The sequence below is a fragment of the Syngnathus scovelli genome, chromosome 12 (genome assembly GCF_024217435.2).
Source record: "Syngnathus scovelli strain Florida chromosome 12, RoL_Ssco_1.2, whole genome shotgun sequence".
In the NCBI taxonomy this organism is placed as follows: Eukaryota; Metazoa; Chordata; class Actinopteri; order Syngnathiformes; family Syngnathidae; genus Syngnathus; species Syngnathus scovelli.
In genome coordinates, this window is record NC_090858.1 from 9,689,346 (window position 1) to 9,704,401 (window position 15,056).

The window sequence follows — 15,056 nt, forward strand, 5'->3', positions numbered from 1 at the left end:
TGGGGAGCAAAAAAACGTGCTTCAGACGATCATGCATTTTTACACATTAAATGATCCATTTGGGTTGGAAGCAACCAACGTCAAAACATTCTACACACGTAACTGCATGCTCAAGAAGTATTCGTTTTGCACAACTGGAGCTGCGGTAACTTTAGCACAAGTTTTTTTCGGTACACTAAAAAGCAAGCAAGTCTCTATATAAACAATTCTGCAAACCAATGCAACTAAGCAAAATTAAAAGCATTCTGTAACATAGTCGCTGTTTTACTCGAGTATCCTACATGCGGTTAATGGGCCACGTGCAAGCTAACATGCTTCCGGTGGTTTTTACCATGATCTGCTCAATATTTAATCGTGTCCTTTCTCTTAAAAAAACATTTCCTAAAGGTTGAATACGACAAATAATTAAAAGTACATCATCTCACCGTTTGTTGCACAACGAAGGTTGTAAATTTTGCATCCATTCTGAGCAGTTTGACGACACGGCACTCAAGTCACCCAGCTGCAAGTTAGGAATTTACTAGCAACGCTGCAAATTCCATGTCAATGATTGGCTCTGCTACCGGAAATAGCACCTCATTGGCCAATTTTAAGATTGACACATTCGAGACCAAACAAATTCGAGTATATACACATTTAGTAACGCCCTGAACTTGAGCCGACTTTGTTTTTGGTGTGGAAAATTACAGAAAACTAGATATAGGAAGTGTACAGAGTGGAACCAAATAGTATGTGTTCGGTAGATTGCACGAAATGTGCTGTCATTTCCCCCTAGAATAAAGAATATAAAATTGGAAACAAACAGTGGTACAAACTTATCAATGACACCAACCGTCAACCTGGATACTTCACAAACTATGGCATTTATTTCAAACAGAGGCTTTTGCTTTGCATTTGTACAATAAATTACACAATGACCGTCCTCGTATGAACCTAATAAATACTATTTCAATAAGATCCTTTATCATAATCAATGACCCTAACCATTTTCCATGCCGTTTGGAAAATAGGTCAGCCTCATAAAAAAAAAAACATTCTTCTCTGACAAGCACAAGCTAATAAAAACAAAAAATGAATACAAAGTAAAATATTACGTGAAATTTAAAAATGCAAAATCATACAGGGAAACAACAATTTAAACGAATGAGTCAGAACAAAATTGACAAACTACAAAAAAAATCTTACAAGAAAAACTGAATGGGGACAAAGGAGAACATGCATGCGGTGACTCAATATTTACACAAAGTACAGTTAAAAGCATAAAACTGTCTGTACAAAAAAGTACATTATTAACAGTGCAAGATATTAAATAGCTTGACTCAAAACACTTCTCAATATACAAATCTATAACAAAAGCGTACAATTACATACAAGTGCTAAACAAAATGTAACTTCAGGTTATCATTGAGTAGAGATTTATACAAAGGAAACACTGGAGAAAATGTTGTATCCATATACATCACTGTATAATATAAATGTACATTTACAATATCTTTACTTTTATTCTGGTCATAGCACATGGAAAACAAAGTATTTTATGGAAGGACGAGGATGAGAAGTGTAACAGACATGGAGGGGAAACTATGTTTTGCCTTATTTCATGAAAACAAAGCACATTTAACATAAATTACTTCATGTTGTTTGGGACACTACACATGGGACTCCACTTCATTTCGACTGTAAATACCTCTTACGGCTATTATCAAGTCAATGATCCAGTTGGGGACATGCCGCAAGTCTTCAGTCAAGACAAAAAGACTGATAACGACTGTAGTTAAAAATGGCGACATGAACCAAGAAATGGTTAAAAAAAAAAAAAAAAAAGGCAGATGAAGTGATGAAGAAATACAACCATTGCGTTCATCATCATTGCACGGTTTCTACCCAAGCTGGATAAGTATTCAGTAGTAGATTACAGGTGATCCAGTATAGTTCTATAATTAAATATTCCGATAAAATCCATCACTAGCCATTATTCACCGTCTTTCACATACAGAGAAACACACAATCACTCAGTTACACTGCATTCTTGAGTCTTTTGTAAGGGATATCATTTCAGGCAACCCTCTGATTTGAGAGGAGGAGCAGGAAAAAATTCTGTCCTTCCTCCAAGTGCCACATGGAAAAGAACTGCAAGGCACTACAGTATCATACCATAATCCATCCACTGTGGCTACCAGTGACCTCTGAGACTTAATGCAAACATATGCACGCCTGAAGAAGATATGATGATCATTGTCATCAGAATTTGGGACTGACAAAAGCCTTTTTTATGATGGTGCTGGACAGGGAATATGGTTGAGTTACACATTTACTTTGTCCTTAATGCCAATGTGGCTCATCTGATTTCCTCAAACTGAGCTCTGGTGGCACCGCGTTGAGCTACGAGGACTGCGCACAGGAGGGACTTGAATGAAAATCATCCCTTACCAATGCATTTCTTATCAAATGGAAACGGCTATTGCTTGTAAAAATGTATTCTTATAAATGTTCAATTAGAATTAAGTAGAGCACAAAAGACAATTGTGAATCTCTTTAGACAAATTTCACGCCCCCATGCAATCGTCATAAAAGTGCACTTAAGTGCCATTAGCTTGCCAAGAAAACAGTTGTCAATAAAAAATAGTGCTTGTTGTTTGTTTGTTTGTTTGTTTGTTTTGTCTCTGGTCTGGCATTGTTCCCCAGTTGTTACAGTATGTAGCTTGACTTGTCCATCCTGTGGGATGGAAACGGGGGCATCGACCCCAGGGTGCTGGTTAAGTGCTTAGTGCGGCGGCTCCTTGCTGCTCCATCCTGTCACCTGCACTCCACTGATACCCCAGAGTTCTGTGATGAGGAGGAGGATGAAGATACCGGTTGGTCGGCCAGCGTCAGCATGACTGCTGCTGTCAGCGAGCTCGAGGATGGTGAAGAGGAGGAGGATGAAGATGACGCAGCAACAGTGCCTGCAGACCAGAAAGAAGGTTTGGTCACTTGGTACATTTTTCATTCACATTCTGAAACACGACATATAACTAACTCACTTTCCAGTTCCTTTTTCTTCATGCGCTTTCGCCGTCTGTCGATGGAAGCCACCTCAGACTTGAGGGAGAGGTAGTGGTTCCTGATGTCCTGAAGCTTATCTTGAAGGAATGAGATCCTTTCCAGACTGCTCATTTTCTCCAAGTCAGCTGGTGGTTCAATAAATATATAAAGAATTAAATATCAATGAATCGTAGTCATTTCTTCACAACATAGCACGCCTGATCTAAAGCTGCAGCAGCTATGATATGGACATTTAGTACGAGCGTGACAATTTCATTGGTCCACGGTGATGGCTCGTCAATTTCACTGGTTAGATGTGACGAGGCTATAAGTAAAAGTATTGGCGGTGCGAAGCTCATTAGTAAAAATCTATAAACTATCCGCAACACATTTAAAGTTGCAGCTTTTAAAGCCTGGCAAAGAGGTAGCGGCTTGTAGTATGAAAATTACAGTATTAGGAGTATAGTTATTAATATAAATGCATATATATAAATACAGTCAATAAAGTCAATTGGCACACTTACACATCTGGAAGCTCCACTTGTAAACCCGCGGCGATCTTCCATGGTTTTCCCGGTGCTGCGAGTGATCGGCGTCACCCTGCTTGTGGTACTTATGGCTTGACGGGGGAGATCGGCCGCGACACTTAGGCAAAACAGTAACCTTGACGTCCGATGGTTCATTCTTGGTGGCAGCTGATTTGACAGAACCGTCCATGAGAGATTGGTCTTCACTGTCACTACTGTTGGCTGAAGGATACAAAAAATAAAAAAATGAGTTCCGCTCCTAGCGGGCAGGCATAAACGGGACTTGTTTTGAGCAAGTCTGTGTTGTTGTGTTTACCTGTTTTCCTATTCTTTTTGGGAGGCACACCAAGGCTCTTGCGGTTTGGCTTATGTTTCTTTGCGACGCCACCTGTGTGCGGTTCTTTCTGCCGTTTCTGATTCACAGATGCTACAATGACAAAGTGTATAACAAATGAGGTCATGTGTAGGCCGCAGGGCTCCGTGATCAGGGAAAAGTATGCTTTTACAGTTTGTACCTTTGGACTTTTGCTCGCTCTCATGCTGGCTGCTGCTGCTCAGCTCCAGGCTGCAGCTGCTGCTGCTGTTGGAGGAGAGCGGGGCATCAAACACTTTTGGTGGGGAACCCGTGCCTTCGTCCCGTGGAAGATCTGGCAACTCCCCACCCAGACTCTCCACTTCTACTGTGCTGCTGTCACTCTCGCTGCGTCGGCATGCCACCTCCTCCTGCACCAGCCCCGCCAGGAGACTTGCAGAAGCTGACACCGGAGGCAGACAGGGGGGTGTGGGTGGCGCCGGTGGGGAAGGCGGCGGTGCTTGGCCGCAGTCTTCCAATGTACTGCCTCTTCCTGAGGGGGACTCTGGTGTGGTGGGTGGCGTGTTGAGTACCGAGTTACTGCCACTGCTAGGGAACTCTTGCACTTTGTCATTTTCTATGTGCTCCTCTGAGGCGTCATCCTCGGGTCCCGGTTCCTGCTCAACACTTGTATCGTCCAGACTGGAAGGTGCGGGCGGTGGAGGAGAATTAGCGGCCTCTGTGTCCGAATCAGAGAATAACTCTTTTAGAGTCTTCTTTGGCCACTGCGCTTGAATGCTGGACCACACGTCTTTTTGGCCTTTCGAGCGCACAGCCGGCTTCTCCTCTCCATTCCCAGACATCTTGGCCCTCTTTTCAGGAATGTCCCAGAATCCCGCTTGTCTGCTGGATTTGTTCTTCTCCTTTGTCCCATTGTACTTTTTGGAAGGGGGACCTTTATTTTTTGGGTGGCCTCGTTCACTGCCGTCAGCTTGGGAGCCAGAAAGTGCTGCTCCCTCATCATCTGAACTGCTACTAGATGAGGCCCCCCTCTCTTCCATGGCACCAGCACTTCTCTCCTCCAGTTTCCTGGAAGAGCCTACCGGCAACCAGTCTGCACTTCTTGTGGCCCTCCTCGTTTTGGACTGCTTTTTTGGGGTCCTCTCTGCTGCCCCTTCAGATTTCCTCTTCCTGGTACTTGCCTCCCCAATCGAATCCGGTTTGCGCTTCCCCACTTCCCCGCTGATTAACTCAAGACTCTTCCCTGAGACTGCAGAAGGTTTGGATTCATTGGGTGAAGTACCACTTTCTCTCCATTCTGAGGTTTTCTGAAGCTCTGATGTGCCCTTTACATCTCTGCATGTGTCGCGGTCTTCTTTAGTATGCTCTCCCTCCTCACAGTCACTCTCGTCTGAGGACAGTTCAGAGGCTGAGAAGAATAAGAAAAAACTCGTTTCAGTATATACGCGAGAGAGTGACGAAGGTTTGGATTGTGTAAGTGTTGCTACCTTGCAGACCATTGAGGATGGACGTAATCTCTATAGACTTGGCTGGAGAGTGCTGCTGAGCCTGTTGGTCGTCACCATGATCCAGGTTGGAAAATACTTCCTGGGTCAGGTCACACTTGGAGCGAGGGACACGGATATTATTGGATGAAGGACCGAGGACGTCTCTGTCGTTGAGCCTCTCCAAGCGGTCTCGCTCCCGCTCAGCTTTGTTCTGTGAATTGAATATGAATTAGCCATCTACTTTATGTCATCGAGCCCAAAATCCAAAAGCTATCCAAAGCGGTACCTTTATTTTTTTACGGTGCTTTATTTTCGGTACATTCTTATTGGCTGGGCGAACAATCTTGTCTGCTTTGATCCATTCATCATATCTAAAGAGCAAGTACAAACAAAACAAAACAAAGAAGACAGTTTTCATCAATCAGATCCGAGAGATGAGCTCGATCAAATATCACACACCACCACCAAGCACATAGCCAGCCACCACGGTCGGCTGTCTGGCCTGAAACATTGCTGCGTTACAAAAAGCCTTCAGTACAAAGGAGTACATCCAATCGAGTTAAAGACGAAGCCTTACAATGGAGGAGAGAAACATATTTACACCAACCACCACAACCAACAGAACACAAGGTGCAATTTGGATCGTACAAGAATGAAAAGTTGCAGGACATCTCAGAACATCACGCACACATACACAATGCAGAGAACAACCATTGTCGTTAGATTACCACAGGATAACACGACAACAATGAGACAATGAAATGTGGTTTTATATGTTTTTTTTGTTTGTTTGTTTGTTTGTTTTGCTAGCTACCCTTACACGCTAGTTGAGACTGCATTAACCTAAACCCACTTAGGTAGAGGTGAGTGTAACAAAGAGATGATTGTTTAGCCTCTCTGAGATTAGCGTAACTCGGGACTGGAGGATCTACAGGAATTTGACTAGAACCACTGTGTGGCCAATCCTAGCATGAAACAGAAATTCAGCCTGTCTGTTCAGACAGCTGGGGGGTGGACAGACAGGGGAGGGGGTTCAATCACAATTGGCTAAGAGGAGCTGAGGAACGTTCCACATCAACCCCGTGCCCAATTCTGTTTCTGCCACTAGAGGGCTCAGTGAACTCTGACCAAGAGAGAAGATCAGAAGAATCAGAATTGCGAGGAGGAGGAGGAGCGCATTAGTCACTGCAGCAGGGATATCCATGAAGTGGTGATCCCAAAGGCCAATTTGAAGGTTAAGATGTGATTTTGTTTGAGGGTGAATATATATAAGTTAGGTGACTGTCCCCACGTCCTGTCTTACCTGATGTTCCAGCCACAGTAGTGCACCAGGTAGAGCACCTCTCCCCCCTCCACGTCTGCCTCTTTCACAGTGGCCTCGTACGTCTTCAGACTGCGGCCTCGCCCATACCTCACCTGCACCTTCATCCCCGGGGGGTAACACTCAAACTCTTCCCCTTCCTCCCCCTCCTGACTGTTGTCATCCCTGCAAGAAAGAAAGTTCAGCACTTCCTGTCCCTAGTCTGCTTCAGAGAAAACCACACACCCTCCCACGTTGGTGCAATCTATCATCAAACCGTCTGATGCTATTCTAGGCAATTGACAGTTCTCATAAGCTTCCTATCCCTCATCTACAGTACAGCAGACTGAATAACACATGGTAAGCCTTCCAAACGACAGCATTTGAATGTTACGTCATTCATGGAAAGTCCAGCCTACTAACTATTCAAGCCCTAGCTAGGTGCACACAGCAAACTTGAGATTGCCATTCACGCGCTGTAGAGAAAACAACGGCCACAAGGGGGAGCTGGTGAGAAACAGTCAGGAACCGTCAAAGCTGGAGGGGTCTACTGGCAGTGAAGGAGGAGTGCCGGCCGGTTAAGTGGCTATGACGCAGGGGCCAGGGCCCCAAGGGCCGCAGGTTAGCACAGCAAAGCACGATGGCAGGCAACACAGCAACCCGAAGCATCACTACAAACATTCAATTTGGTTAGCTACCATGAGGAGCAGTTCTGACAGTCAGTCCTCAGAGTGAATGATTGCCGCTAGAAGCTCATTTTCAACATGACACAATTGAGATGATCAAGCCAAAGAAGCTGCAGACATTCTTTAAATACTGAGGTGCTTTCTTAGGGAACAAATGTTTGATAGCATCAGCTGGTCACGTAAATATTATTGAGATAGCCTTTTTTTCTGTAGTTTGAAAATATAATCATAAAACTGCTCTGGCAAGGGGAAAAACTGGGTTGCTAAATATTTGGACAGGGGAAATTAAACATCGCCTAAAAGGTGAAATAGCATCTTGTTCCTCAACTGCAGCACCACAATGCACAATAATTCAAAGTCGTTTTTAAGAAATATTATTTGTGTGTAAAAACTGAACAGAATCAACTTGTCAAAAGGGGATCTTGCAATTTACAAAGTAAAAATGTCAAGATGATAAAATAAGCCTGGGTTTTGGAAGACATCTTTTGCTATTAACTATCTAATAAAGGTCAACCTTGCCAATGTCCACAGCGGCTATAAAACTGAAAAAAAAAGAATAAAAAATAGAAAAGGGACTAACAATTCTTATCTCCACAAAAGTATCAAGAAGTTGACAAATCAGCACAATCGTGGATGATAACTGATGATAACTTGGTATCAAAATGCATTGCTATACAAACAACTAAAAGCACTTAAGAAGTTAACAGTGGTTGATGATAATGTGACTGTGCAACACTGTGCAAAACCTCGACACAAGTGTCCAAGTATGACGTCAACAAACAAGTCAGGCCTCAGCTCAACAAAACAGACAACATATTAATGACCAAGAAACAAACATTTATCACCACAGAAAGCCTTGCATCTAGCGGTCTGAAGCGTCAGCGACAACAATCACACTCACACTCGCTCACAAGGAACATTTAATAAAGCTGAATATGAGGTCGTCAGAAAAGAGAGGAGAGTAGCATTGTCGTTATCAGGGCAGGGTGAAAGTCAAGAGGCCGTGTCGTTTGTCGAGCGGACGAAGCAGGAGAGAAACGGTAAGAGAGAGATAAAGCAACAATGTGATACATGCCGGCCGGGTGAAAGGTAGTCAGTCAGGCTTTGCTGCTCAAAGACGCCTTTACCAGCTGATGTCGACTAAGCCATGACTACGCATATAAAAGAACAGTGGCTATATGAGCTGAGTTGGACGAAGAGAGGGTGGATTGAACTGGGAATTAGTGCAAAGAAAGGTCTGTGTGGTGGCAGATGCTGCCGCCAAGGAAAGACTTTGGTCTTTATCAAAAGCACATTGCTGATATTTTGAAGGATGTCACGGAATAATGACAACATTCCACCCACACTGTATCTTTTTTTTTTTTCTTCAATCCTGCTTGAGGAGTCATCCCTTCAAACCACCTACCCAGAGTTGTCCTTGCCGTCTTGGTCCTCGTCGCGCTCTTGTTTTATGCTCTCGGCTCCGAGATGAGACGTGGAAGAACCTTCATCTGCGTCTCCTGTGTGGGGGCTACTGTCTTTTTCCTCCTCCTCCTCGTCCTCCTCCTCCTCCTCATCATAGGTGCTGTTTCCATTTCTGTCATTTCCCCCAGCTTTTGAAGATGTGCACTGACTTTGGTTCAGCCCTACCTCAAGCTTCTCCTCCTGAGGGAGAGGGATGCTTTTAATATAAAAGCACTTAATGCGACTACTGTACACATGCACTTGAAGCAAAATCCAAAGAGTGACTGCACCTTGCAGACTACAGATTTGGGTTCTGCATTTCCATGGTCTTTCTGCTCTTCTGGGATGGCTGACGTGGGGGCTGAGTTTCCCCCCTCGACTACAGATGTCACTTCTCCCTTGGGGGCCTGCTTCAAAGGCAGGTCCATCTTGAATGTGATGGCTGTGGAAGTGCAGTATTCTTCAAAGCCATAAAGGTACCTGCGTAAAAGCACAATTTCTGTCAGATGCAAAGCGATTGTCCTGAAACTGCTGAGCGCATCGAAGAAACAAGCAGCATTTGGCCTGCAGAGTTGTGGACGCAGCGCTTGTATATACTTGCGGTAAGCGCATTTGACGTTGTAGCCAGCAGCTGAGTTGAGCACAGGGATTCCGAGGTCCTGGTAGATTTGCTTCCAAACAGCGCCACTTTCAATCTGTGTACAATTGGCGAGACCAGAGGGCGCATCTGGATTTAGCTTGCAAGAGAACAATTACCAAGAACTAAGCAATAAAGAATCAGTGCAGTCACTGCGGCCCTCACATTGTCGAAGCCTCCCAGTCTGTTGACCAGTCTGTAGAGCTTGAACAGGTTGAGATTGCGGTAACCCAGAACAGGCCGTTTGTTAATGGGCGTTCCTGTGAACAGATTTAGAGGCCATAACAAATTATAAACAAACCTTAGAGTAACATAGAAGAAAATATGCAGTCAAGATAATGTGGTTGGTGTTTTGCTTTCTGATGCATTTACTAGTTGTCACAAACGGTGAAATCGTGTAGAATGTCCATTTGATATTGTAATTGAAAAAGGTTGGTTAAAGTGTTTAAGTTAACAACACAAATTGAAGGCTTTTATGTTATTTAATTAATCAGCATGATCCTTAACTCACTTCTGTCTTCCATGAACTTGTAGAGCTGCTGAAGGAAGTTCTCCCTCTCTTCGGGGTAAGGCTCCACTTCCTCCTAAATCCAGCACAACAGACTGTTTGAGGCTGAATTCCACTTCTAATTTGTGGGTGGGGGGAGAAGCATGATTGTGATTAAGGATTCACCTCTTCTTCCTCAGCACTGGCATCTTCCTCTTGTTCCTCCTCTTCATCATCATCATCAACCTCACTGCTGGAGCTTTCCTCTTTCACTTCAGTTTTCCAGGCAATGGGAATGACAAACTGTTGCTGGAACTCCAGGGCTGCATCCAGCGCTGTTCAACACACAAATGAATTGCTGGATTGGTTTTTGTATCAACAAATGAAACGGGAACAAGATGTTCAAAATCAAGCATATTTTCCGGCCTTGGTTTAACCCCCGCCCGGAGTGCGGTTGAGGTTGCGGCTTCTTGAAACCAAAAAGTCAAACATTAATGAGGTCATTCAACAGCGCAACATTTTTCACGGCAGGAAACGTTTGTGACAGGTTACTAGGGGAAGTCATCAAAATTAAACAACCTTGTCAGATCCTCACTTAACATTTTTCTAAAGCAGACAGATAACACAGATTGGAGTGGAATCAGATAACAGAAAGTGTTTTGCTTATTGTTATCTTATAAAATAGGAGCACTGTTCCATCAGAAAAAAGGCTATTAATAAAAATTCTTGGAAGGATTCAAAGAAAATTGTATCCACACTGAATGTCTGCTACCAATGTGCCAAAACATCACCATCCCGCCAAATATTTGTGAATTCATTTATTATGACTCATGTTAAGTATAGTGCACTGAAATGAAACTCACCTGGCTTCAGCCCTGCATCAGCCTTAGGGGGACAATCTGCGTCGATCTCTCGAACATCCTTCCGTAGCACCATGTAACTGCAAGAAAAGAAACATTAGCAGTTGCATGATTACAGCAATAAATTACACATAAAAACAAATAAACACTGGCTTGTAAAAACATAATAGTAAATGTTTTGCACTTAGCCAAGTCAATTGCATTTTTTTTTTGTTGACTTGACCAATGCGACAAGTTAGCCAGCCAAACAAAGGGAGTAAAAGCTTGTTTCCACTGTTGCTAGGGTAACAATCTGACACACTATGAATAACCAACCACACTATGAACCCCCCTGCCTTCCCCCATCTGCCCTCTGCATGTGTGACCTTGCATTCCCTAAGAATATTTTCAAAAGCGATTGTTTCCAAAAAGCACATTTTTATCGCTAACCAATCGCAAACTCTCTGGGGAGGGAGCTCCGCACATTAATTTACGAGGTGCATTGACGAGGTCAGCAGGTTTATGGATGTGAACTCTCATCAGCAAACAAAGCACATAGATGACACTCAGTTAGCACCACTTTGGAATAATAGACGTGAAGAGGCTACACTAAAAAACACAGTGGAAATATTTTTGAACGTGTTAAAAGCAGGTGAACAGGTACCCTTATCAAGTGAAGTTTATTGGAAAGGATGAGTTGGTTGCAAATAATCTGCTTAGTTTTAACAAATGGTTTCGTTTCGCTTATTTTAAACATGTGAAAGAAAAAAAAATATGATTACTGTACACAATGAAAAGACATGACAAAATACATGCATATACATATATACACATACAGACATACATACATGCATATACATATATATATATATATATATATATATATATATATATATATATATATATATATATATATATAAAATATACATATACCTATATATACATATGCACACATACATACACACAAACTAAAAAAGTAGAAATAAAGATATAACCACAAAGAAACCATAAATCACATTCACATGCCTGAAAAGGAGTGGGAAGAAGTATAACTTCACAGGTTCACTGCATAGCAAAATAGTGAGGACCGAAAAAAACGCTTAGAGCACATCAAGATGCAAACATAACAAAACAATGACATGTGGCTGACAGCTCAAACTTGCCCTCTGTGGTAATAAGGAAAAACATTCCTGATCACATCTTTCATCTTGTTATTCCTTTCACATAAAGGCAGCCAGATTGGACGAAACCAACCCTTGCAAATCTCATTAATACGGAGATAGATTTTCCGTCTTCTCGCATTATTATTTCTGGATTCCAGCCCTCGATAGACTGTGCTGATTGCAGTGGGCAAAATCTAATAGCGACAGGAAGTGGAACAGCTACTGTGTGTGCTGTGTAATAATACCTGACAAGAATAAAACAGGCATTTCATCTGTGATTTATCTTCCCTCTAATCAGCTCTACCCTTCACCTGACTATTAACCGCAAGACATGATAAGAGGTCTTTTCACACTTTCTGTGCTATAATTATTTGGTGATGACTTACACAGGAGATGTATTGTGGGTTGCAGATGCAAGGCTTGAGATAAGGAGACCCCGGCTGCTCTCTCAACAGTGGAATTCAACTCAAGTAGCGGTGAGCAAACAAACTGAACTTTCACAATTTGCAGTCTTTAAGAAAATTACCCACAGGCAGCTTAGTCCATTTACCAAGTGGACACAAACTTGGAAACGAGACAATAATTGCATCTGCCACCATATAAACGCGGCTCACATACAACCAAGTAAAATGGGTCGGTAATAGAGTAATGATTCCGGTAAACAGCATCAAAATGATTCTTTAACGTTGGATTAAAATGAGCCAAACATATCAGAACACTATTCAAATATTCTTCTAGTCAAATATTTATGATAACGTCATTAAAAATTCAGACTCACAATTTTCCGTCCTTGAAAGAGCGGACGAATAAGCTTTCCTTTTTCATTGTGACGTCATCATGGCAGTCGGGGGAGGTGACCTGAGTGTGTAGAAACAAGAGACAATCCAGAAGTCAGATGAGGTAGCAGACGGCGCCTGTACGTGTGTGTGTGTGTGTCTGTGTGCGTACGCATATTTATGAGCAAAATAAAGAAGTGAAAATAAAAATGGTGTTGTCAGAGCATAAGGAAAAATGTGTTTGTGAAGGCCATGTTGATTGATGGATTCCAAACTATGCCGTCCGTCTCTGAGACCAAGACAGACGAGCGATCGAGATGCAGAGTGAGGTATAAAGGTTGTTCAAAGTTTGTACGCGGCTCGCAGCATGTGGCTCCGCTGTTGACTCAGATTGAGGTGCATAACAGTGGGAGTTGTTCCACTGTCAGAGTCTAACCCAGGGGAGGCAGCACTACCTTTATGAGATAAGATTTCCCGCACTGCCTGCCTGCCTGCCTGCTCCAAGTCCCAATATTCACAACACACCATGCAGCATCACAATGTTTGTTTTGGCACAAAAAAACAAACAAACCCAATCTCAGATTGCTACCTTTTTTAACGACATGATCCAGAGCAAGTAAACAAATCAATGCACATCTCATATTTTATTATCAGGCATTATTTACTTTGTGTTTGCAAACCTTATTTACCAAACTTCTCTCATCCCATTTGTACAGTTGCAGTAGAAATATGTGAACAAAGTAGAGTACACTTCCCTAGGCTGTCACAAGGAGGCAGCACGGAGGTCGGTCAACAGCAGGCCAACAACAACAAACACTGTAGGCGGGGCACAGTTAAAGGGGAAGCTTTTCCTACTCCTGGCCTCTCCCATTCTCCCACTTCATCTCTGAACACTTACATAAACATAGAAAGCATGTCACCATTTCACTGTCCGCTTATGCTTCCTAAGATTTAAATGTGGATGGAAGGGAACTGTTAGCAACAGCCAGGGTTTGTGCAATAGAGTTGATTTTCTTCAAGTGACTGCAACTTCCATCCATCCATTTTATGAACCGCTTCTCCTCATGAGGGTCGTAAGAATACTGCAACTTCAAAGTGCAAAAACAATTGGTTTTGTCTTGGGCAATATAGGTTCAAAAACTGGCGTGCTTTCACAGGCCCCCCAAAAATCCAAATAAAGATGGGAAAAGGCAGTGACAGAGCAGAGGATGCTGACCGTAGAGGTGCTATGAGCTCACCAGTGCAGGATACCACGTGATTTTCTTTTTATCCCCCATGGCCACTCCCTCCACGCAGACCACTTTGCCAAACAGATCTTCATTCTGCCGTTGATCGCTCTCCTCTTCTTCACTGGAGGATGAAGATAGGTCTTCCTCTTGGCTGTATGACAAAAAGAGACCAAAAGTTGGGCAAATTGGAGAATAAAATAAAAATATAGTGTAGATGCATGCAAATTTGAATGATTTCCATCCAGCTTTACTGGGTACATAGAGATAACAATTCACACTCACGTTTAAACCGACTTACAATTTAGAACACAGGTGTCAAACTCAAGGCTCAGGGGCCATATCCAGCCGGCCATAATAATTTATGTGGCCAACTAAAGCAAATAGTGTCTACTATATATTTCTTGCTAAATAGGATTTTTCTTTTCATTTTGTCATAAAATCAATACCAAAAAACACAAAGGTAGATCTCAGCGTGCCACACGTTTTCATGACTCCTGATTTCAAAATAAAATTTGCTAACACTGTGCAATACAGTTCAAAAGTCAGCGGTCACTTAGAAAGTGTTTTTTTTTTCCGGGGGGAAAGCGCAGTTTCCACCTTTCAAAGGGACAACGCCCCAAAAATGTAAATTAATAAAATGAGCGCATTTGACCTAAACTGACACCAACATTTGGATAATGGGACTTCTTCTTTAAGTACATGCCGCATTCCTTGTTTATGTGTACCAAACAAAGTAATGCAATGAAAACAAATTCTATTGTGGCACTGATAAGACAACTCATCTAACTCCTCTGTTAAGCCTTTTAATGGTATTTAGTGGAAAATAGCTCCCTTACTATTTAGTCATTAGTATTTTTGTATAGATGAGCCAGCTCAGTCAGCCTTGACATGCCTCTAAATGTGATCATACAGGCAGCACCAGCAAGCAAACAGATCCTCCCTCCATCCTTTCGTTATGCATCACTCGCCCTGCTCTGCTAATCTATGTATACACGCAAGATGTGAACGCACACACGCCGTCTGGCATGACTTAATAGTAAATGTGCCTGGCTGTTATTACAACTTCTACTCTGACACCACAGAAACAAAAGACATAAACAACTGAAGGGAAACTGCAGTTTATGAGGTCCTTGTGTGATTAATAC

At 42.7% G+C, this 15,056-nt stretch overlaps 1 protein-coding gene across 3 annotated transcripts in view; it reads right to left on the reverse strand.

Moving 5' to 3' along the window:
• Positions 1-844: 844 nt before the first annotated feature.
• Positions 845-15,056, reverse strand: part of arid4b (AT-rich interaction domain 4B) — a 31,392-nt gene continuing 17,180 nt past the window's right edge. The window contains exons 8-24 of one of the 3 annotated variants that reach the window (XM_049736887.2): positions 13,921-14,062; positions 12,685-12,764; positions 10,768-10,844; positions 10,091-10,239; positions 9,929-10,001; positions 9,583-9,677; positions 9,378-9,475; positions 9,071-9,260; positions 8,743-8,981; positions 6,655-6,837; positions 5,638-5,722; positions 5,361-5,562; positions 4,067-5,272; positions 3,868-3,978; positions 3,549-3,773; positions 3,024-3,170; positions 845-2,945 (exon numbers count right to left, since the gene is read on the reverse strand). In XM_049736887.2, coding sequence (XP_049592844.1) covers positions 2,797-2,945; positions 3,024-3,170; positions 3,549-3,773; positions 3,868-3,978; positions 4,067-5,272; positions 5,361-5,562; positions 5,638-5,722; positions 6,655-6,837; positions 8,743-8,981; positions 9,071-9,260; positions 9,378-9,475; positions 9,583-9,677; positions 9,929-10,001; positions 10,091-10,239; positions 10,768-10,844; positions 12,685-12,764; positions 13,921-14,062 — 3,451 coding nt within the window. In that variant the 3' untranslated portion in view covers positions 845-2,796. Of the gene's footprint in view, positions 2,946-3,023; positions 3,171-3,548; positions 3,774-3,867; positions 3,979-4,066; positions 5,273-5,351; positions 5,563-5,637; positions 5,723-6,654; positions 6,838-8,742; positions 8,982-9,070; positions 9,261-9,377; positions 9,476-9,582; positions 9,678-9,928; positions 10,002-10,090; positions 10,240-10,767; positions 10,845-12,684; positions 12,765-13,920; positions 14,063-15,056 lie in introns of all 3 variants that reach the window. The other 2 variants (XM_049736886.2, XM_049736888.2) reach the window with 2 other exon arrangements.